The 24,693-nt window shown below is 41.7% G+C and overlaps 1 protein-coding gene across 2 annotated transcripts in view; it reads left to right on the forward strand.

Moving 5' to 3' along the window:
* MSANTD4 (Myb/SANT DNA binding domain containing 4 with coiled-coils) overlaps positions 1-20,185 on the forward strand; it is a 41,559-nt gene extending 21,374 nt beyond the window's left edge. Inside the window, exons 2-4 of one of the 2 annotated variants that reach the window (XM_082244292.1) lie at positions 8,726-9,310; positions 9,559-9,660; positions 18,772-20,185. In XM_082244292.1, the coding sequence (XP_082100418.1) occupies positions 8,843-9,310; positions 9,559-9,660; positions 18,772-19,347 (1,146 nt within the window). In that variant the 5' untranslated portion in view covers positions 8,726-8,842 and the 3' untranslated portion in view covers positions 19,348-20,185. The remainder of the gene's footprint in view (positions 1-8,725; positions 9,311-9,558; positions 9,661-18,771) is intronic. The other variant, XM_082244293.1, reaches the window with a different exon arrangement.
* The last annotated feature ends 4,508 nt before the right edge of the window (positions 20,186-24,693 follow it).

The following is a 24,693-nucleotide window of genomic DNA, read 5'->3' on the forward strand; positions in this document are numbered from 1 at the left end:
TTAAAGACGAGAAAATGTAGTTCTTGCAAAGTTCTTTATTTCAGTCATTATATCTGTAAAAGTTGATATATATGTCATGGTTTACCTAACTATTCCTATAAAATATAAATATAAAATATTTGAAGTTGTAAACTATTTTTTATTAGCTATAAAAATTCAAGATAGTAAAGAAGAACTATAGACGACTATCAAAATACCTATAAATAAGCTGTTTTGCCAGGTAAAGGATCTGCAATTGTGCCAAGCAAATCTTGTGATCCACACACCAGTGCCATTCAGTAAGGTCACTTTGTTACTTCTTGGTTTAGCATTACTGTTTCCTATGGCAGTTTTACTGCTTCTTGGATCAGCTCCCTGCTCACCGGATTGAGTTGAGAGTGAAGGCTGGAGTCAGAGTGGTGACATAGGCAGCAGATTCATGAAGCAATAAGCCTAATTAACACTATGGGGTTAATTTACTGAAGGAAAATAGACTGTGCACTTTTGCAAGTTCAGCTGAACTCTGCAAATGCAGGTTCTCCAGAGCTTAGTAAATAGAGGCAAGCTTTGCTGACATCATTCATGAACGATAGACAGACGCAGCTCCATCTCTTCAGAAACTATAGGGTTATGCTTCTCCAAGGCAGGCAGGAAAAAAGCTTAACCAAACTGTCCCTGCAGGCATAACCCCACACACTCTGCTATCAGCATCAGTTTGTTTCTACCTAGTTTTAGGAATAGGACCTAGCTCTCTGCTGGGACTTCAGTCTTAGCTTTTAACAGGGAAATTTGTGTTAGTTGTTAGTTGGTATTTTTTATTTTTTTGTTAGTTCTTGATGGACCAAGATCCAGAGGATCTACAAGCAACAGCCGGCTGTGGTTTAGCTCTGGATAATCGAGATCCTTAAGGTCTCCCAGCCTGGCCAGCGAGTGTGAGCAGGTTATAGTCCAGAACTAGGCCTCACCACGACTGTGTCCCAACAGATGGGGACGAGCCTGCGAGTAGACCATCTCACTGGGACGTGACGACCTGGATTGCCCTGAGTCGCAGCTTCCCCCTGGCTGACAGCACCTCCATCCCGAGTGGGAGGTGTTCTGGTTTGGTGTGGCACCCACCTAGTATCGTGCTATGGTGAGTAGTTTGTCCCCCCAAAACCTCTGATGGTCTCAGGGGGGACGTGGGCCCCCCCTAGAATAGTCAGACCCAAGGGGCTCCCTCCACTCCGCTGGCCTCTCGGAGGACTGGACCTGTATTCCCCTCAGCACTCCTTTACCCCTAGCGGTTTACCTTGGGGGGCTGTAATATTGTGGCCATTGTGGCGCTTCTGTGGTGGGGGTGGCTTGTCCTGTAGAGGTCCTTGTTTGGGGCCCTTCCCATGCCTACTGTTCTGGGACCCGCAAATCCCGTAAATCAGGCAAGGTGTTCTCTTGTCCAGAATTGTTTCATAATATTGTGGATGAACAGTGGCGGCGCATTAAGCATATGCTAGTGGTGCCTTACCCCTTTGCGGAGGCAGTGTCCACTAGGTGGACTGTACCGTCGAAGGTGGATCACCGTGTTTCCAAGTTAAATAAAGCGACTCTGGTACCGGTGGAAGAGTCACTGACTTTTGAGGACCCAGTGGATAGACGGGTGGAGTCCTTGTCCCGCCATCTCCATGTGATAACGGGGTCCATTTTAAAAACTACCTTTGTGAACATTCTGGTGGCACAGGCAGCTACTGAATGGGTGAAGTTACTTAAAAGTAACTTCGAAGCTGAACGGATCTTCACTGCGGTGCTGGAACTACTGAACCAGTTGGCTCAAGCTTTGTTGTTCATGTGTGATACGTCCCTGGATTCAGCTCCATTTGTGGCCAGGGCTTCGGCAGTGGGGAATTGCTATTAGGCGCATTGTGTGGCTAAAAAGCTGGTCTGCTGACCAGGCCTCCAAAAAGGCCTTGACTGATCTTCCCTTCACAGGGGAGAGGCTGTTTGTATCCTCTCTGGATGAGTTGATCAAAAGTATCACAGGGGGTAAGAGTACTCTCCTCCCTAATCCTCTAAGGGTAAGGTGCTGCGTTCTAGGCTGGAGCCTTCTTTTGTTGCTCATAAGCGGCTTTTTCATACCTCCGGGTCGCAAGACAAAGGAAAGCCATTCATGTCTGGGAGTTCCAAAAAGCCTTGGTCAGGTAAATCAAAGACTGGCCAGTCCAGATCTGCAGACAAATCTTCGTCATCTTGCATGAATGGGGTGCCCTCACCCACTTTTGGGGTTGGGGGAAGTCTTCGCTTCTTTCTAGAACCTTGGATTTCCTTGATTCAGGACAAATGGGTTCAAGAACTGATCCGATCAGGGTACAAGATCGAATTCCGGTCTCATCCATTGCACAGGGTCTTCCCGTCCAATCTGCGCCTATCTCCAGGATCTACGGAAGGCAGTACAAGATCTGTTGTCGCAAGGGGTGATTGTGCCAGTTCCCTCTGAGGAACGCTTTCAAGGTTTTTATTCAAACCCAGAGGTTTCGTATGGAATCCATTCACACGGTGGTGGCGTCACTACACCAGGGAGACTTCTCGGCCTCCATAGATATCAAGGACGCATATCTACACATCCCTATCTACGCTGGACACAGGACACAGGTTTCTTTGTTTTGCCATAGCAGAAGAGCATTATCAATTTGTGGCATTACCCTTTGGTCTAGCCTCCGCTCCCAGAGTATTTACCAAAGTACTGTCCCCGGTGTTGGCATTGTTGCGACAACAGGGGATTGCGATACTGGGGTATCTGGACGATCTCCTGTTGAGAGCAGACTCACATTCAGCCCTGATGAGTGACCTCTGATGATCATTGGCAGCTCCCTACAGAATAAAGTGACCAAAAAATATAGCGGCGCAAGCATAAATAGGTAAAATCAAACCTGCTGAACACCTTGGTACAATAAACAACACCAAAGTGGAAACAATAGAGAATATGGTGCAGCGCTAGATATGCAATAAGGATCAACAATAAATAAATTAAAATTGAATACAATCCATAGAACTATTAAAAAAATCCATGGAAATGGGATAAAATATGCACAGAAAGTCCCAATATGTAAGAGTTGATAAGTTCATTCATGTAAAAACAGCCCAGAGAAAGTGCACGGTGCAATGTCCTAATCCAAAGAGTGCTCACACACTGTGAAAATCCTCCACCGGTATTGCTAGCCTCTCACCTGAAAGCTGCATTACAAACAGCGTAGGTTGTAACCACGGTTGTAACCACACACTGGCATCTGAAGACATGCACTCGGACCAGGTACAGCCACCAAGACTCCACTAAGCAATGGATGGATTCCTTATCCTCTCGATACTCAGCAGTATATGATCCACCATATAAAGTAAAAAGAAAGCAGCACCATAGCGTAATAAAGTCTCAAAACTTTATTTATAACAGGTAAAAAGCCTCTTACTTGATGTCAGCAGACCAGGAGCATAAAACAATCGGTAATCTTTCTGGATAATGAGTGCAGGTGATTGCAGCACGGCTGGAAGCGAGCACGGCTCCGTCCTCCGACTGGACTGCGGGTGACGTCACAAACTCCTCCTTCCCTCCGTGCTGCAATCACCTGCACTCATTATCCAGAAAGATTACCGATTGTTTTATGCTCCTGGTCTGCTGACATCAAGTAAGAGGCTTTTTACCTGTTATAAATAATGTTTTGAGACTTTATTACGCTATGGTGCTGCCTTCTTTTTACTTTATATGGTGGATCATATACTGCTGAGTATCGAGAGGATAAGGAATCCATCCATTGCTTAGTGAACTCTTGGTGGCTGTACCTGGTCCGAGTGCATGTCTTCAGATGCCAGTGTGTGGTTGCAACCTATGCTGTTTGTATTGCAGCTTTCAGGTGAGAGGCTAGCAATACCGGTGGAGGATTTTCACAGTGTTTGAGCACTCTTTGGATTAGGACATTGCACCGTGCACTTTCTCTGGGCTGTTTTTACATGAATGAACTTATCAACTCTTACATATTGTGACTTTCTGTGCATATTTTATCCCATTTCCATGGATTTTTTTAATAGTTCTATGGATTGTATTCAATTTTAATTTATTTATTGTTGATCCTTATTGCATATCTAGCGCTGCACCATATTCTCTATAGCTCCCTACAGAAGTTCGGATGGAACATCAATTTAAAAAAATCAGCCCTGATACCTTCCTTGAGACTAGATTATCTAAGCCTGACTCTGGATTCAGCTTTGGCGAGGGTCTTTCTTCCCCCAGACAAGCTGCAGAAGTTGCAGAGGGCGATCTGGATGTTGTTAACAATCTGTTCTCACTGCAGACTTGCATGCGGGCCTTGGGTCTGATGGTATCAACCTTCAAGGTGGTTCCGTTTGCTCAGTTCCATACCAGACCATTGCAAAGAGAGATTCTTGTCAAAAGGAACAAGGATCCGAAGTCCTTGGACACTTTGATCCCGTTGAGTCACAACACAAGATCTGCTCTGTTATCTCCAGCGCAGTTCCAGGGCAAGTCCTTCCTCCCGTTGTTTTGGACGGTGGTGACCACGGACGCCAGCCTGTCGGGCTGGGGCAGGGTACTGGGGAAGTTCTGTGCCCAGGGAACCTGGACAGTGGAAGAGTCCAAACTGCTGATAAATGTTTTTGAGCTCAGAGAAATAAAGCTTTGTCTGAGCCACTGGATGACTTGTCTGCAAGATTGTCCGGTTCGGATTCAATTGGACAATGCCAAGGCTGTGGCTTACATCAATCACCAGGGGGGCACCAAGAGTGTCTTGGTGGCCAGGGAGGTGGCTGAGATTTTGGCCTGGGCAGAAAAGTTTGTTAGAGCCCTCTGTGCTGAGCACATCCCAGGTGTAGACAACTGGCAAGGGGAATGGTCCCTACATCCGGAGGTGTTTCATCACCTGTGTGTCCGGTGGGGGGGACTCCCAAGGTCGATCTGTTTGCTTCTCGTCTCAATAAGAAGGTGCAGAGGTTCGTAGCCAGGTCTCGAGATCCTCTAGCCGATGCCACAGATGCACTGGTGGCTTCTTGGGGTTAGTATCGGCTGATCTATGCATTCCCTCTGCTGAAACTCCTGCTTAGACTTCTCCACAGGATAGAGGTGGAACACATTCTGGTCATTCTGGTGGCTCCAGATTGGCCTCGCTGGTCTTGGTACGCGCACCTGGTAAGGTTGGTCGCCGACGCTCCTTGGAGACTTCCTCTCAGACGAAGTCTCTGCTGTCATAAGGGCTGATCTTCCATCCTGCTTTACAGTCGCTGGCTTTAACGGCATGGCTCTTGGAAGCCAGGTTTTGAGAGATAGAGGTCTTTCTGATTCTGTGATTCCTACGCTTTTGAAGGCTAGGAAGTTGACTTCCAGGAAGATCTATCATTGTACGTGGATATCGTACATTTCATGGAGTCGCTTGTTTTCGATCGCTAGGGTTTTGGACTTCCTGCAGAAAGGGGTTGAACAGCCGTTGGCTTTGGGCACTTTCAAAGGCCAAGTGTCGGCTTTGGCTATATATTTCCAACGCCCGTTAGCTATGCATGCCTTGATTCGGACCTTCATAAAGGAGTGCGCCATATGGCACCTCCGAGACGGTCCGTGCTACCGTCGTGGGATCTCCATTTGGTGTTGTCTGTTCTGCAAAAGCCTCCCTATGAGAACATTTTGGAGATTTCCCAGAAGGTTGCCTTTTTTGTGGCTATCACTTCTGCTCGCAGAGTGTCTGAATTGGCGGCGTTATCATGCCGCTCGCCTTATCTGGTGGTCCACAGAGATAAAGTGGTACTGTGACCTAATCAGTAATTTCTTCCTAAAGTGGTTTCTGATTTCCATTTGAATGAAGACATTGTGCTGCCTTCACTCCCTCCTAAGCCCAAGCATCCTAAGGACATTGCCTTGCATTTTTTGGATGTGGTTCGGGCCATTAGAGTTTACCTGTCGGTTACTGAATCTTTCAGGAAATCGGACTCTCTCTTTGTCCTTACTGAAGGACCTCGTAAAGGATTGGCTACGTCTGCTGCGACCATATCCAGAGGGATCAGGCAGACGGTAGTTCAGGCTTATTAACTGAAGGGTCGGGTTCCTCCTTTCCCTGTGAAGGTGCATTCTACTAGGGTGCCGAGTGCCTCTTAGGCTTTTCGCCATCAGGCATCAGTGCTGCAAGTGTGCAGGGTGCAACTTGGTCATCTCTGCATACTTTCAGTAAATTCTACAAAGTTGATGTGTTGGCATCGTCAGATGCTTCCTTTGGCAGCAAGGTTTTGCAGGCTACTGTTTGAAGAGAATCTTTTTTTTATTTGAGGGTGTATGTTTTTTCTGGGTGAGCTCCTGTTTTTCCTTGTTGAGCTCCATATTACCTGGTCGGCTAAGTTTAGCCTTAAGGGAATTATGGCTTCTTTGCGTTGTCTTCCCACCCCTCATGAATATACTGCTTTGGGACACCCCTATAGTCTCTGAAGAGATGGAGCTGCGTCTGTCGATGAACGATAGAGAAAACTGGATTTTTGTAAGAACTTAAAATCCTTTTCTCTGAAGTTCAAGACAAACGCAGCACCCGCCGCTCTACTTCTGAGTGAATGGGGTTTTTTTTTTGTATTCTAAACACTGCTTGCTACTAATCTGATGCTGATAGCAGAGTGTGTGAGGTTATGCATGCAGGGACAGCCCCATGGGCATGGTTAAGCTTTTTTCCTGCCTAGTGCCTATTCCTGATTGGAGGAGCATAACCCTATAGTCTCTAAAGAGATGGAGCTGTGTCTGTCGATGAACTTCAGAGAAAAGGATTTTACGGTAAGTTCTTACAAAAATCCATTTTTTTTATTTTTATTTTTATTTTTTCCTTGCATGTGATTGGGTATTTGTAAAGTCTTTGTAAAGTGAAGCTTTAGCTCATTTACAAAGCTCTGGTGCAACTGCAAAAGTGCACAGTATTTTTTCCTTTACTAAATCAACCCCAAAGTTGACCTCCAAAAGATTTACCTCCCTTCATGACCAGGCCATCTTTTGCAATACGGCACTGCGTTACTTTAACTGACAGATGTGTGGCCATGCAACACTTTACCAAAATAAAATGTATGTCTTTTTTTTCCCACAAATAGATCTTTCGTTTGGTGGTATTTGATTACCTCTGCAGTATTTATTTTTTGCACTATAAACAATAAAAGACTGATAATTTAGAAAAAATATATATATATTTTTACTTTCTGCTATAAAACATATCCAATAAAAAAATAAAAAAAAAATCACATTTCTTCAAATTTAAGCCATTATGTATTCTGCTTCATATTTTTGGTAAAAAAAAATCCAATAAGTGTATATTGATTGGTTTGTGCAAAAGTTATAGCGTCTACAAACTATGGTATATATACTTGAATTAATTATTTTTTACTTATTTTTTTTCATACCAGTAATGGTGGTGATCAGCGACTTATAGCGGGACTGCGATATTGCTGCAGATAATCAGGCACTAACTCACACTTTTGACACTTTGTGGGAACAGTGATCAGTGCTAAAAATATAAAAATATGCACTGTCACTGTACTAATGACACTGGGAAGGGGTTAAACATCTAGGGTGATCAAAGGGTTAAATGTGTGTCTAGGAAGTGTTTATGTGTACTGTGTTAGGTGCTTTTACTAAGGAAAGTGATGGATTTTTTCTCTGCTTTGCAGGGAAACAAAATCAATCACTTCCCCCCATGTCAGAATGAAGCTCTGCCTGTGTTTACACAGGCAGAGCTTTGTTCTATGTCTCTGTCTGACAATCTGTGGGTGCTGGCAGACATCCAGTGCTCGGAACCCGCAGATCGGCTTATGCTGTGAGTAAGTACAGCAGATGCAGCCGGCCGGTGGTGCACGCACGCCCCCTAGGCAAAAGTGCAGAATCACGTATATATACGTGATTCTGCGCAGAGGGCTGCCCTGTAGTAGAATATCTGCTCTGGAATTAGTTAATGTAGCTATGCAATGTGCAAAATGTCTGTAAATCACAACATTACAAACGAACTTTGAACAGATTACAAAACTTTAGCATATACAAAGGTAAACCCATATGTTTTCAACTGTATTTTGTTGTTGAGTTCCACTGTAAAGAAGACTCATACATAACATTATATCCTTTTAAACAGTGTGTTATAGAGGCAAACGTGTAAATTCTTTGGTTATTGTAATGGCCCTAAATTTGTAATGTTGATGAAATGCAAGCATCTAGAGGTCAGGGTTTTCTAGAGTGCTTATAGAGTCACAAAACCAGTGGCATTGCTTTGTCCAAATAGCTTGTAGAGGTTTGGTGCTTCACCTTACCTCTAAAGCCTGCCTCGTGGTTTCTCATTATATTATCATTACGGGAAGGAGAGAGAAGTTAAGGCCAAGTAACCCCTTTCTAGATGAGAGTTAAAGAGTTGATGATCTACATTTGAGACTTCTGGGGTGCTCTAGATCTTTGCATGCTTGAACTTCATCGATATTGGCTGCCACAGGTTTATTTTAAATGATATCCCTGCTTAGAAAATGAAGCTTTTAAAGGTCTCTTCAGCAGGCTATTCTCTTGTTGCTACCACTTTTTAACTTTCCAAAACCATGTGTCATCTTTATTGACTTCAGGGGGAAATCCCTCAACACAGACAGAAGTCAACAATTTGTGGCACCTCTAAATACACTGCCTGCTTTAGGTAACTGGCCATAATAACTTGCATGATGTATAATTAAATAAAGGCCTGTGAACTTCTTTTCAGCAAAATGTTCCTCTCTCTATCCTTAGAATTCTCCTAGAGAGGCAAATACATAATCATTAAACCTGGCAAAATTCAGCAGGAAGAAGCAGTTGCCACAGATTTTTCCATCTAGGACTCCTGATATTCCTACTGATGAGAAAAAAATGACGCTACAGCCTTCTATGATGAAGCAACTTAAAAGAAAGAGGAAAAGTAACTTTAGCGTGCAGGAAACGCAGACCTTACTAACGGAGATCAAAAAAAGGAGGGAGGTCATATTCTCAAAACAGTTGAACACCACCATCAATGAGATGAAGCGCAAGGCCTGGGAAGAAATTGCTGAATGTGTAAATGCACTGGGTGAGGGGGAGCAAAGAACTGGAACGGAGGTCAAAAGAAGATATCTAGATTGGAGATCCCTCATAAAAAGAAAGACCCTAAATTCAGAAGTGAAACTTGGAGGCTCTGGAATGCACCTTCCGTTATCCGACCTAGATTCCATCATTGATGATACCGATGACAAACCAAGTGTGTTAACCAATGATTCCAGTTTGGATTGGAAAAATGTCCAAGATGCAAGCGATTCAACGGCTGAAATCAAGGTCGAAGAGGAAGAACATCAAAATTTTGAAGTAAGAATATCTACTTTCAGTTTTTTTCTTCTGTCTCTATACCTTTTATATCTTTCCTAATTTCTTTGTGTTGTGTCTACCACTAACTCTGATAGACCCCTTTTTGCTAACAGCCAGATCTTTGTGTAACGTAATTATCCCTGATTGACCTGGAATCACCAGTGAAATATCCAAGCTGTAGTCCTAACACTTCTGTAGACCTTCTGTGTACGACCGGAAAACTACATTGACCTCTTCTGGCATTACAGGGTACTAGCTGGAAAAAGAGAATATCACATCCTTGCTTGGGAATCCAGTTCAACTCTCGTCAAAATAGAATTGTGTATAATCAGACGCCTAGTGATGAGCAGGTATGTGACCCTTAATGTTAGAGAGATCAATGAGCTCTGCTGCAACTTAGCTAAGCACGTTCGGCCGAGGCCAAGGTGCATTTTTATTAACTTTTGGTTTGTAAGTACTACAACTGTTATCCATTTGTCTGTCAAGAAGTATACAATAGCTTGAGGTTGCATGGTAATTTAGATCCTTAGCATCAACGACCAGCACTACCTCAGAGCTTTATACAAACATATATATTATATTGTGCAGAGTTTGTATTTTCCTAGTGTCTCTCGCAAAAAATATAGCTAGGATCAAATATAGTCTAAACTTTTATGGATGATTTTCTCTCCTTCCTTATTCTTAATGGTTTACAATTATATGAAAACCGGTCATTGATCTTTATGCAGTAACAGAATGTGGGCCTGCTCCTGGTAGCAAAAAATTTTCAAGCAAAAGACAGCATAAAAGTAAATTCTATTCTGTCATTCTTGCCTTGAGTTCCTTCTTCAGCAGTGGCCATGGCTACAGAGGGTCTCTTATTGCTTACACACAAATGGTCTCTCTGTACCTCCATCAGTATTAGACTTTTGCAACATAACAGCCAAAAGAGAATTAGGGAAAAAAAAAAACAGCTGTGCGCAAAAGAAAGATTTATTATTTCCGTCTTTATTAAAACATTGGGGTTGATTTACTAAAACAGAAGAGTGCAAAATGTGGTGCAGTTGTACATGGTAGTCAGTCAGCTTCTAACTTCAGCTTGTTCAATTATGCTTTGACATAAAATTATGAAAGCTGATTGGTTTCTTTGCAGAGCTGCACCAGATTTTGCACTTTCCGGTTTTAGAAAAATCAACCCCATTGTGTTATTAATTTCTGAATTGTTTTTACTGACAAAACAGGAACATCACTTTTCTTTTCAGGTAAATCAATAGGTGTTTTTAATGTGGAGAATAATTTTCTCCTCCTCCACTATTCTATGGTATAAATATGGTAATGTTTTGAGCTTTGCATACCAACCTAATAGTCTATTTCACGGATCATACAAAATTACCCTGGATTGCTACTGTGAATTTGTCAAGTAATTTGTCAGTAATTCTATACAAGGACAACATATCCTTGTTTTTGGTGCACAGACTTTATGAACATTCCTCTCATGGAGGTGAGTGTAGAAATATGTATTGTGGCACTTAAAGCAAAACTGCTCAGACTTTAAGTGGTAGAATTAACAGTGCTCTGTTGTTTTACACAGTGCTATCAGCCTAACACTGTGAAGATGCTTGTAGGAGGGAGGGCATCGGGTTGAGACCAAAGAAGGAAAGGTGACTTAAGCTCGCCATAGATGGACTGAAATTAGTCTAGTTCAGCACAAACCGGACAAATTTTGATCAGTCTTTAATCATTTCCAAACAACAGATCATTAGATCGACTTCTGTTAAACAGGACTGTTGGAATACTTTTCTCGATCAGTGGTTGCAGCTGCAAAACAGTATATTCAGGCAGTAGAGGAGTCCTGCTGTCACAATACAAAGGCATAGCAGGGGAAGGATTCCTCCATCCACCTCGCATGTGTGGATGGGGGAATTTGTTTGTTTGGGCTGATCGAAAAATCAAGGCATTGATGGCCAGCCTAAGGGTCCTTTCACACGAACGATCCGATCAGATCCGCCTGTCCGTTTTATAGGCGAATCTGATCGGATCCTCCATGCATCCCTATGGGGCAGCAGATGTCAGCGGAGACATGTCCGCTGACACCCGCTTCCATCCGCTTCCATCCGCATCCGATCCTGTCTGTGAAATCTGGATGGATGGAAACCCTATTTTCCAATCTGTCCAGGGGATCGGATCAGATGGGATCGGATGAGAAGGGACAGGGGGTCCACTCTCATCCGATCTCCCCATAGAGAGCAGCGGGGCTCTGACACCTCCCTCTCCGCACACAGAGCAGAGAGGAAGCTGTCACCTGCCTGCTCAGCGGGGATCAGTGTATCGATCTCCCGCTAAGCAGCATGGAGTCCGCCTATGGAGGCGGACCGTGTAAAGAGGAGCCTAAAGCTTAGTACACAATAGTAGTTTTTTTTTTTTTTTTTTTTTTTTTAGTTCAACCCAGCAGGCTCTAACGAAAAAAAAAAAGACAGCTCAGGAGGAGCCGCTGTACTAACTACCAAACGTTTGTACAGCGATTTCCCCTTCTGTTCTACTGTGTTCTGACAGGGGTACAGCCCCCCGCCAGAACACTCTGGTCAGCGGTGATCAGGAGCAGATTGACAGACCCTGTTTGGTCATGACCCTTTGACAGATGCCGGCGGAATAGCCGGTTTCTGTTGGACCGACTGGAATACACACAGGCCGAATGTCGGACGGTTTCTGTTGAAAATTCTGCCTGACATTTTTCCCGTGTGTACTAGGCTTTAGGCTGATGTGGCACATTATCCGTCTTTGACTACAATATGTCAACAACAGAATTCTTAGCAATTACAGGGAAAATTGAAGGAAACCTATACTGAGAAAGTATGGAGGTTGCATCTCTTCCTGAAAATGCCAGTTGGCTGGACTTGGGCTCTATTATCCTTTAGAGCCCAACCCTGCACCCCCCCCCCCCCCCCAGTCTAGTGGTCTTGTGCAGTGGACTGTTACTGACGTCATCACGCCCATAGATCTGCTTTGGATGTGAGGATATTAGGAACACGCCACCGCTGGATCGTGGGGGAGCGCCGTTTGCGGGAGGAGCAGAGGATTAGATGAGTATACAGCTTTTTCCTCTCCCCGAGACAAAACAAACAGTTGACCCGTGCAGTGCGGACACAGCCTCACCACATGGAAAAACCCAGAGTTGGGCTTTAAGGCTAGGTTCACATCTATGCGGTTGCGGTCAATGTGGGGAACCCCGCTGACAGCTGATGACTCATTGGTTGTTAAAGGAGTTGTAAAGGCAGGAAGGTTTTTTATCTTAATGCATTCAGGGATGTTCATGAGTCCCTCAGCCATCCGGGACTCTCCCTTCTGATTGGCTGAGACACAGCCACAGTGCCATTGGCTCCCGTGGCTGTCAATCAAAGTCAGTGAGCCAATCAGGAGAGAGAGGTGGGAGGGCCGAATGGCAGCTCTGTATCTGAATAGACACAAGGAGCTGCAGCTAAGCTCAGGTTCCCCCAAAGCAAGCTGCTGGCTGTAGGGGCACTCAGCAGGAGGCAGGGGCCACGAGCAGGGAAGAGGGACCTGAGAAGAGGAGAATTTGGGCCACACGGTGCAAAACCAACTGCACAGAGAAGGTAAGTATAACATGTTTGTTATTTTTGTTTTTTTTTTTAAACAAGACTTTACAATCACTTTAGGGACGCGGCAGCCGCCTACTCCTTAACAACCAGCTGCTCACAGTCTGTTAAGGAGAAAAAAAAGATGCAAAAAGCATGTAAAAACACATCAGAAACGCAACACTTGCATTTTTGGTGCGTGTCCATTGAAGTCTATCACATGCAAAACACAATCTGCTGTGGGGAAAAAAAGTCCCTGACCCTTTCCAAAAACTCAGCGTCTGAAAAACGCATATAGAATTTGAACAAGTCCCATAGGAAACCAATGTAAAATGGACTGTAGTGCAGCTCTGCAAAATCCGTAGGCATGATAGCCTAAGACATTGTTCCAGAATAGGTTTGCAGATCGTGAGTTCTGGCTTTACTCCGTATGCAGTTTGCTGATCTGCAAACCCATTCTGGGTCTGTGACCTGAATTTATTGAAGTCAGAAATAGCCAAGTAACTATTTTTTTCAGAATTATTCTATCAGCAGAAGCCTTTGTATTGTGTGGAGTTGATATGTTTTCAGCACCTAAAGAAACACAGTAGAGAAATAACATTCCTCCGTTAATGGATCTATGTAGGGTTACCTGCATTTTCTGCTGAAATAATGACAGCTGTCTTCAGGGCTTCAGTTGATCTATAAGCTATGTCCTAGAGGTGCAGTTCACCATATACATGTTGGTGCTTGTTTCTATAGGAATGATAGACCCAGCTCAGCTCTATAGAGGAATGGAACTATTATTGATGCGCAGTATCAGAAAAAGGCACATATTGCACCTCATCATTTGTCAAAATTAGCCTTATAGGCTTGTATTGGCCCCATATACAAGAACAAAAGTGATGAAGATCCGATGTGGATTGCCAGAGATGTAAATACCAGGGTTGTTTGGTCATTGGATCTCCTTACATATTCAGTTTTCCAATTTAAACAGTGTAAATTATTTTAATTTACTTTTGACTTTTAATAATGCATGTTAGGTATCTAATAGGGAAAATATATGGTAATTTGTTATGTATGATGTTTAGTTTAACAAGAGTCCAACTGTACTCCTGAACTCCTGACTACTTTCAACAGGCATTGAACAATGTACTCCTTAGTGGTACCACAACTGGCTTTAAGTCTCCATTTACGTGTAAGGTTGGTGGAATGTGTAGAACAGAGCAGCTTTGGGATATGGAGGAGGAGCCATCAAAGCAGGTGAAGTTAATGAAGTAAAAGTTCCCAGTATAGACCGAAGCTGACAGAGGCAGGCATACATAATTCCAAATCTCTGGAAAAATGCCAATCTGGTTAACCTCTAGCATGCTGAGATAATGAGTGTGAGGCTTCAGGGTAACGGAAAACTGGTTGCTAGCAGTATAAATGAGTTGGATCCTCTCTGGATTTGCGATTGGAGACAAACCAGAAGCTGTGGGTTCTAAAGATGAGACGAGGGACAGATACTAGAGTACAAGCCGAGTTGTAAACAGAAAACCACACATAAAGTAAAAAAGTGCAATGTGGCTGGATATTATTGAAAGACCTTTGTCAATCGCTATGTGTTCTGCACTTAATTCATACCCTACTGATTAACGTCAGGTGTGCAGCTCTAGCATAACTCCAACACAGTGCTAAATGTCATCTAGTAAATAGCAAGGAAAATAATCTAGATACAGCAAGTTGTTACAGATTACATAAACTGTGGATTAACCACCTCAATACTGCTGTAAAAAAAAACAATGGAGGAGCAGACTAATGTTTTTGGAGCGCTATTTGTAAATGGCGCTGCGAAGAACACACAGGTGGCCAGTGCCAGTGTTTACATTTAAGATCCCTCCTCTTCCTCTTCTGCCACTCGTTGCTTTCCTGTGGTTTCTTAATGTACGTAACATTGCTCCTACTGACCACCAACAAAAGAGTGTGTACACTGAGCAGCAAGGGGGTACATAGAGCATACTGACCTCCAGTGTTTTGGAGGAAAAACATCACTGACCACCAACAGTTATGGGCACTCACCACTGATCATCAAACATTTAGGCCTCTTTCACACAACCATTCTGCTCAGGTCCACTTATCATTTTTTCAGGTAGACCTGATTGGACAGTCTATTCACCCCTTTAGACGAGCGGGTGTACATGAACTTGTGTCTGTTTACACCCGCCTAAACGAGAGGGGATCCATCTCCTTCTATCTAGGTGGATCAGATCGGAGGGCAGTCGGGAGTAAACGGACAGCAGATTCAGTTTACACCTGGCTGCCCATAGAGCAGAGCGGGCCCTTTCTGTGAGTGGACACTGACCTATCATCCGCCTGCAAGCTCTTGTCCTGACCCCTGAACATATCTGCTTCACTATATATGCTGTCCTACCTAAACTAGAAACACATTTTCTAGCATTTTTGGGCCTCAAGAAATGTGATAAGCTGTCAAAACATCAGGCTTTTTATCCAAAAATATTATTTTCCTTTTTTTTTACAACTGTGATCTGTGAATTTGTATTCTTTAACATAGTTGTTTATATTTTTATAATTATATTTATATATTTAATTCCTTCTTTAAATGTTAATAAAACAAATACAATAATTTTATATACATTTTATAATCAGAATATATACTAAAATATGAATGCTATTCTTGAGAGCTACTGTTATTCACAGGAAAATGCCCACAGAAATGGAACCTAAATGTGTTCCACAGTGGTGTAAACTGGTTCCACTTGTGAACATGTTTTTTTAAATGATATAATCCTGATTGTACACAAAAGGTTTAATAGTATTATTCTGGGATTTCCAGGTCACAAATATTTTTGGTATATTTTTTTTCATGAAGTAAAAATATATTTTTTTACACCTATTATTTGTGTAACTGGTTGCTTAGTCGAAGAAAACTGTAGAGCCTCTTTAAAATATTCCCTAACTTTACATCCTAACTGAAATCCTATGAGCTTCTGACTTTGACAACTTTTGGCTCTGCTGCACCAAAATATCAGGAGAGGGGTGGAAGCAGCAGTCAGCTTGTATGAAAGAGAAACTTTTTCTTTTTGGGGATAAAATTTACATTTAATGACCGGTTCAAACTGTAGCAATGCCAGACATTGCATGTGATTGGCACCACACTGCTGTGCAAATCAAATGCGATGTCTGTGCGATGCAAATTCAGCCATACAGTTTGTATGACTGAATTTACATCACATTCGGACAAAACTCGTGCAAGATCCTTTTTTTGGTCCGTATTAGAATCAGATCGCATAGATGTTCACACCCATGCAATCCGATTTCTGTCCAAATTGACAGTTCGCACTGCGATATGCGACCTGATCTGGGGGTGTCATTAACTTTGTATTGACACTCCCAGCGGTTCGCATATGGCAGTGTGAACTGCCTGCAAGTTGGGTGCAATGCGGGAACCCGTAGTGGATTCAGAGGGTTCCCCCATCGCACCAATGTGAACCGAGCCTAAATCACAACTTGCTGAAATTAATCTTTAAGCCAGTTTTCAAGTGAGTAAGTGAGAGTGAGAAAGTAAAAAAAGCCTTTGGATGACACCAAGAAGAGATTATAAATGGTAGCCTCCATACTTCTTCAGTACAGGTGTTTTCTATTACAAATGTGATGAAAGGTGTTTATTTTTTAATGAAAACATGCCATGCATTCATTTTTTTATACCACAGTGTGCTAATGACACTTTAAAAAGAAACATTTCCTTTTTCTATACAATGCCTTATGGGCTGTACACACAATCTGAAAATCTTACAAAAAATACAGCTTTCGAAGCGATCATGCGATAATCTGATCGTTAGTACAGAGTTTGAGAGATATTATCCGATCGGACAATCACAAAAAATTTTCTTGTATGATTTTCGTTTAGTCAGTACAGTTGTTGTCCAAAAAAAAAAAACACATTACATCACTTCTGAATTTTTATTTTGTCGTACAAGAATTTTCGTCACTTTAGTAAACTCTTCAGTTTCAATCTGAGATTAGCATGCAGAAAAAAAAATGGACGATCATGTGTCTGATAATTTCATTGTGTGTGTATGGGCCATTATTTTAGACCTAGTGCCATCATCACTGGGACTCTGTGCTTACAGGCAGCAAGTGGGAGGGGCTGTCAGGTTGCTATACATAGTTTTCTGAATACACCACACCCTTGGCCCTAATGCAAACAGTGGACTGACTCTTGGGAGGAGTTATGCAAATATCAAAATGGCTTGATAGGTTGATGTTGGCCTAAAAGAGTGGGCATTCCCCCGCATGCTGCATTTGCTTGTAGGCTGCCCTGGTTAATGCCCACATGTAATGCTAAGCTTTCATGATTGAAAGAAGTGAAATCCAATAAATGAAGAGGGCAGGCAAGGGACAGTAAAGCTGGCCAATATACTAGTATATTTACGAACCAACATACAAACATTCATATTATCATTACATTACATTACATTCATTACATGCGATGAATGTTTTTCGAAAGTGCTTCAAAATGTAGTTTCCCTCCAGGCTCCCCCCCAAAAAATTGCAAATACTTTAGCTGCTGACTTTATACATAAGGACACTTGCCTGTCCAGGGATCAAGCTATGTCCTCACCTGAACAGATTCTTCAAGCAGCTTTGGATGCAGGCCTCAGCATAGCAAGTAAGGGCAACAAGCTTCACAGCTGGTTTCCTACTATGCATGCCGAGTTGCGCTGCGCCTTGTAAATGGTCCCGTAGTCTTCTGGGACATGTGATGTGTCCCAGGAGACTTCGGGAAAGTAGGGGGGCCTGTCACAACCAGATACCCGCTCCTCCCCAAAAGTGGCAGCTGAGAGGTGGAGAGTGCAAACAAACGGAACTTCTCCTTTTGGGTGTAGCTCTGCTTTAACATTTGTTTTGGAATTAATGTAATTTTCAGAATGAAAACCACATTCACTTTTAGAAATTCATCCAAGAAAAATTTGCCATCCTGCTTTTTCGAATTCTGTCATCACTGCAGTTGAAAACAAATGTTCATTTGACCCCACTATGGATTCGAAAATCGAACAAACATTCCTGAAACAAGAGTCTTCTAACCAAATTCTTCTAGTTTCCTACTATGCATGCTGAGCCGAGCTGCGCCTTGTGAATGGTCCAGTAGTATTCTGGGACCTGTGATGTGTCCCAGAAAACTGCAGTAGGAAGGGGGGGAGGGTGTGTGTGTCAAAAACAGGGACCCGCTCCTCCCCAATAGTGTCAGCAGAGGGGTGGAGGGTGCAAACAAGCGGAACTTCTCCTTTTGGGTGTAGCTCCGCTTTGACATTTGTATTAGAATTAATGTAATTTTCAGAATGAAAACCACATTCACTTTTAGAAACTCATCCAAGAAAAACTTGTCATCCTACTCTTTCAAATTTTCTCATCCCTGCAGTCAAAAACAAATGTCCATTTGATCCCACTATGGATTAGAAAATCTAACAAAACTTCCTGAAACAAGAGTTTTCTAACCAAATTCTTCTAGTGTATGGCCAGCTTAAGTGTGGGAAAGAAATGGTAAGATGATGCTAAACATCCTCCAGCCAGGAAATGAGGTGGGCTATATCTAACTTGCTGAGGCTTCTAATACACACTTGGAGAAGCTCACAATGTGCAGTGAATTCTGAGTAAGCAGTTTCAGTATAGGAGAAGACCCTGTACAACTGTGCAAGACTGAAGGTAAGGCTGGAGTTCAGCTTTAACTATAACATTACATCCATATGAAAATTGCAGACCAGGCACACAAATAATAAAGGATAAGGATATTTTTCAACACATTTTATGTTGATACTGGAGGCCTATCATAGTGAAACTTGGATACTATGTTTTTTATTACATTTTGCACTTTTCTGTATAAATTATTTTTCTGTGTTTTACATACAGTTTGAGATGGAAGAGGATGAAATGTTATCTGCGGTCTTACCTGACTCTAGAGAAGAGAATGATCTTCCTGAGGAATTTCCTAGAATTGAGGAGTTTGGCACACTGAGTTCTATAGCCAGAATCCCATACAAGGATTCCCACCTCCTCATAACACTAGAGAAGCAAAAGCTAGAGCTGGAAAGACAACGATTAAGCATCGAAGCTGAAAGGCTCCAAGTGGAAAAAGAAAGACTTCAAATTGAAAGAGAGCGTTTGAGACACTTAGACATGGAGCATGAGAGACTACAGGTTGAAAAAGAGCGTCTGCAAATTGAAAGAGAAAAGCTGAGGCTCCAAGTCATGCACGCTGAAAAAGCCAACATGGAGAATGATTTTGCTTCAGCAGAAAAAACTGTTTTGCAGCCCTTGGACTTAGAAGCAGAAAAATTAAAACTGGAAAGGGAGCACCTGCAGCTAGAGAAGGAGAGGCTTCAGCTCTTAAAATTTGAATCTGAGAAGCTTCATATAGAGAAGGAACGTCTGCAGGTCGAGAAGGAGCGCCTACGAATTCAAAGAGAAGGGGGGCACCTACAATAAGAGAGTACTGTAGTACTGTGTCATGGAGTTACATTAGTTTTCTAGTGACTTTGTTTAGCATTGTCTTTGTTTGCTTAGTCTGTAGACTTTGATCTTTGTTTGTCAACCAAGAAAGCCTTATGCAGGTACGTTCCTTTTGTGTTGTTGACAGATATAGTTTACTGTGTAGCCAAACAGTGAACACGGAACACCGTAGTGTGTAGCGTTCAGCCAAATGGTGTTCCTAAATTCTATGATGTGCCTGCATATATGTGTTAAACTGCGTGCACAACTAGACTGTTTTGTTTCCCACACTGCTCTTCTAATTATACTACCAGCTAGAACCACATGTTAAAGACCAGGTCCGCCCAAAATTATGTTTCAGTTTTCTGTAAACAATGATACATTGAATTTCTCTAATACGTTTTTTTGTCCCTCAGATAGCCCCCATCAGAAAATTGTGAAAATGTGGCTCATAACAGGCCAATGGCAGGTAACGTAACTCTAAGCGGGAGATCTTGACAATAGAGCATTAAGAATCCAGTGAATTCGGGATATATAATACTGGTGCCACAAAGACAGAAGTTGGGTGGTTTGTCATCTCAATGAGGGCTGAAAGGAGCCCGAAGAAAAGACACTTCTAGTGTTCAGTTTAGTTATAGAGTTTCTTCCTAGACCAGCACCTAAAACAAAAAAGAAAATATTCTCATTCACTATAGTGTATACTACCAAGTATTCAACAGATCATGGAGTTTTATACAGCAGGCCAAATGTGCCCTCTTTGGGCTTGGGTGGCCATTTTGAGAGAACACTAATTGGATGCTGGATCTCTCACAAAGTGGTGTTAATAGTATTGAAAAAATCCAGGAGAACCAAATAAGAGAGAGACTGTGAGCTAATTCCATGAGATAATGCACATTCGCACTTTCACCCACATCTTCCCATAAAAATAAGATCTCCAGAGAATTTCCAGGTTGACAGCGGACATTAGCAAATTGTTGGCAAATTGGTGCTATGTAAAGGGACAATGAATAATAAGTAAAAATATAGCTGTACTGATATGGTTCTATTGACAAAAGTCTAGTCATTAAAATGTCTCTGTAACTTGAATCAAAGAAGTTGCTGACCGTTATAAAGAGCAGGCGCCTAAAGGTACACATATCTGTAACAGTTTTTTTAAGCTTCCTGATGTGCCAGAATGCTGGGCTGTTTTCATAAAGGAAAAGCTCTGATTTACAATGAGTTTGGATGGATGGAGAGGGCTTAAAGCTATTGCAGATGTATGCAGGCACCTCTGGTTTACACTTTATCCCTTTCAGCAGCTTTGACGGAGTCAGTTTAAGGTATACCAGGACCATAGGAAGGCATAATTGCCAATAAAATATTTGAATATTTTCAGAAATGCATTAAATGCAGATGGTTATTTTTGATAACAGCAAGCCTACTGTACAATTTTAAGTTTTTACAATTCTTTCTCATTATTAGAATGTATGCTAAAGACATGTATTTGTGTGTTATAAAATATTTTCATATCAGGTTAACTTGTTTTAAAGTACACCTTTTTTATGATTGGTATTAACCTTTTGGAACAGGCCACAAAGGTTAGTTTTAAATATGAACTTTATCATATATTAGTTTCCTGTGCAGACTGTTTAAAGGAGACCTTAAGTGCTTTCCTGTAAGGCATGTAGAGAGAGGTTGCAGGACCATGGATGGAGGCTGGATCCCCCCTCCAAAGCCAGGGATCCAACCTGACTGGAAAAGAAAGAACATTATACTATTCTGTTGAAATATTCCTGAAATTCTTGAAAAGTAGAATTTTTGCTGTAATTTAAAGATAAACCAAAAAATGCTTTGTCATCAAGAAAAAAAAATTGCAGTATATATTTATTTTGGCATAATAAATTAAACAATAGCACTTCTTGGGGTCATGGATACATAACACATTGCACCCCATTATTTATTTTGCCTTTAATAACATGGTGCAGTAGGGTCGAGCAGCTCCTAATATACTATCACAAATCAGCTTCTAACAGTTTAGCTGTCAAAGTCTAGTCCAGCACAAAGCTTCTGGCTGTCCTAGAAATAGAATCTAAGAACAGAGTCTTCTCCACAGACCTCAACAAGTGGATTTGTGTTTTTCTGCTACTACAGTTGTGCTCATAAGTTTACATACCCTGGCAGAATTTAGGATTTCTTGGCCATTTTTCAGAGAATATAAATGAAAACACAAAAACTTTTCTTTCACTCATGGTTAGTGTTTGGCTGAAGCCATTTATTATCAATCAACTGTGTTTACTCTTTTTAAATCATAATGACAACAGAAGCTACCCAAATGACCCTGATCAAAAGTTTACATACCCTAGTGATTTTGCACACAAGTTGGCACAAAGGGGTTTGAACGGCTATTCAAGGTAACCATCCTCACCTGTGATCGGTTTGCTTGTAATTAGTGTGTGTGTGTATAAAAGGTCAATGAGTTTCTGGGCTCCTGACAGACCCTTGCATCTTTCATCCAGCGCTGCACTGACGTTTCTGGATTCTGAGTCATGGGGAAAGCAAAAGAATTGTCAAAGGATCTGCGGGAAAAAGTAGTTGAACTGTATAAAACAGGAAAGGGATATAAAAACATATCCAACGAATTGAGAATGCCAATCAGCAGTGTTCAAACTCTAATCAAGTAGTGGAAAATGAGGGGTTCTGTTGAAAGCAAACCACGTCAGGTGAACCAACTAAAATTTCAGCCACAACTGCCAGGAAAATTCTTCGGGATACAAAGAAAAACCCACAAATATCTTCAAGTGAAATACAGGACTCTGAAAACGTGCTGTGGCTGTTTCAAGTTGCACAAGAAGGAGGCACTTGAAGAAAGATGGGCTGCATGGTCGAGTCACCAGAAGAAAGCCATTACTACGCAAATGCCACAAAGTGTCCCGCTTACAATACGCCGAACAGCACAGAGACAAGCCTCAAACCTTCTGGTTTGTGTTATCATTCATATTCTCTGAAAAATGGCCAAGAAATCATAAATTCTGCCAGAGTATGTAAACTTATGAGCACAACTGTATATCTAATAATGAGAGGACAAGCTACAACTTTGTAACTCTGAGGAACCACTGAACTCTGAAACAAATATTATTTTACTGTATCTTCCCTCTTCAATCCTTGTTTGCTACTTTTTGGTGGTTCCTAGCACCATCCATTGATGCAGCAGGACGCAAAAACTAACCTTTTTCAGGCAACCATTCCTAAGTGAACAGCATTCATCCTAACCGGGCGTGAGGATTTATCCAACTAAAATTGGTAATGCTCCCAGTGCTACTAGGAGGTGCAAGAGGTGTTGGCATATACTATAGGGCAGTGATAGTGAACCTTGGCACCCCAGATGTTTTGGAACTACATTTCCCATGATGCTCTACTACACTGCAGAGTGCATGAGCATCATGAGAAATATTCCAAAACATCTGGGGTGCCAAGGTTTGCCAATCACTGCTATAGGGGGTTGAAATTAGTTACAAACAAGATACCCAGACTCAAGCTAAACCAGAGAAAGCAGAGTTAGTATTACACCTCATACATACTAGTATAACACTAGTATAACAGTAAGCCAGTGTGTGTTCATAATACCTGCCAAATGCACAGAAGTGCCATAACCTTAACAGTGTTGGGAACTTAATGAACAGTTGACAAATACTTTGTAAAGATCTTTAAACTCATTGGTAGTATAGTGAACAAAGCCTGCATTGTTATTGTCATTGTTCTTGCAAACCTTGTTCTATTTTTTCAAAGTGGATCTAAAGTGTATAAAAAAGTATGCATTTCTTTAATTAGTCACCCAGCCAACTATAGAAAAAGTGCTTCCAATTAAATTTTGCCCAAAACGTACTTTTCTACAGCAAAGGAGTTTGATCACATGGGGTAACACCGGGGCTTGGAGGGACTATCTTAAGCCAGGCAAAGGACTTGGGGATTATGTTGTGTCCGTGTAGACGGAACCGCTCGGCTAGTAACTCTTTACCTCGCAAAACTGGGGTTTCAGCCCTACAGGAAGATGAATCCAGTTGAAGCACAGGGATCACAACCAACATGGTGATGTGGTTTGTGTAAATGTAAGTGTCTACATCACCCTATGTTGTAATACTTTTTGAACAATGTTACCCGTAGATTTCAAGCCTGTTTTAGAGCCTCCCCAAACTGAATTAAAGGAGAAACTTTAAAATAGGAGCCCTTTCAACCAATATCTTCTGATAACTGGAAGCGTGTTTCAAGGTTTTGCCCTCCAATTACTATGTTAAACTGATAAAAGCTGATTTCTGATTGCTAGCAGCAAAGCAATGCTTTTTTTGACTGTTATAAAAGCCCTGTATGTGTGGGAACAGGTTAATCTGGTACTGGATTTTCTTATAGAAAAGTTGTATAGTGACAGGTACCGGTAGCTGTTGGCTTCCATATTTTAAGTTATGTTTTAGTCTGGTGTAAAGTATTTTAATATTAATGCTAGACTATTGGGACATCTAGATAGATAAGCATTTGCAACAGTGAATAGCTTAACTGTCTAAACCATGAAATCTGTGTGTCATTTGTTGCTAAATGGATACATATTTTCGCCAAAACATGCCACCATAATAGGTGTTTTGCATTCTGTAATAATAAGCTGTTATGGGTGCAGTATTCCATGTAGTAAGTAATAAGATATTTATATTTGTTATCTAGAGCACTAAACCTTTGTGGTTTTGTAGTTACTACACCTTTTCAAGCTGTGAATTTATCCTCATCTGTAGATTACCACGCAGAAAGATAGATACAAGTTTACTAACATGGAATGTTCAGTAACAATGTGCACCTTTCTGTTTAGATATAAAAAATACATATATATTTAAAAAATATATACAACATGCCTGGACAATGTTGTTTGTGATTTTTGAGAAAGATGTACAATAAATGAATAATCCTAATGGTCTCTTTATGCATTTTTCCTTTGCTGACGTGTACTTTTCTGCACAGGTAGTTGCTAAAGCTAATCCTGATGCTAATGCATCACACTTGGGTGTCATGAAAAATGTAGTTACTGACCACTTCCCAAAATGCTGGTTGCCTAGCTGTGTCTGGCATCAATGCTTTTCAGTCGCAGATCTGAAACAGACATACAACAATTGGTAGCCTTAAATGTATTGGACTTCCTTCAGTCTTGTAATAAGATTAAGAAATTGACAGACAAATCTGAAACTCGTTTTTAGAAGGAAACTGGATTTTTGACTTACTGTAAAATCCTTTTCTTTTAGGCTCATTGACGGACGCAGTCCTCTGATGAATATCAGTAGGGATAATACCGCCCCCTACAGGAGTAGGACACTAGGCAGAAAGAAT

Source organism: Pelophylax lessonae, assembly GCF_965119305.1.
Source record: "Pelophylax lessonae genome assembly, chromosome: 2".
Classification (NCBI taxonomy): Eukaryota; Metazoa; Chordata; class Amphibia; order Anura; family Ranidae; genus Pelophylax; species Pelophylax lessonae.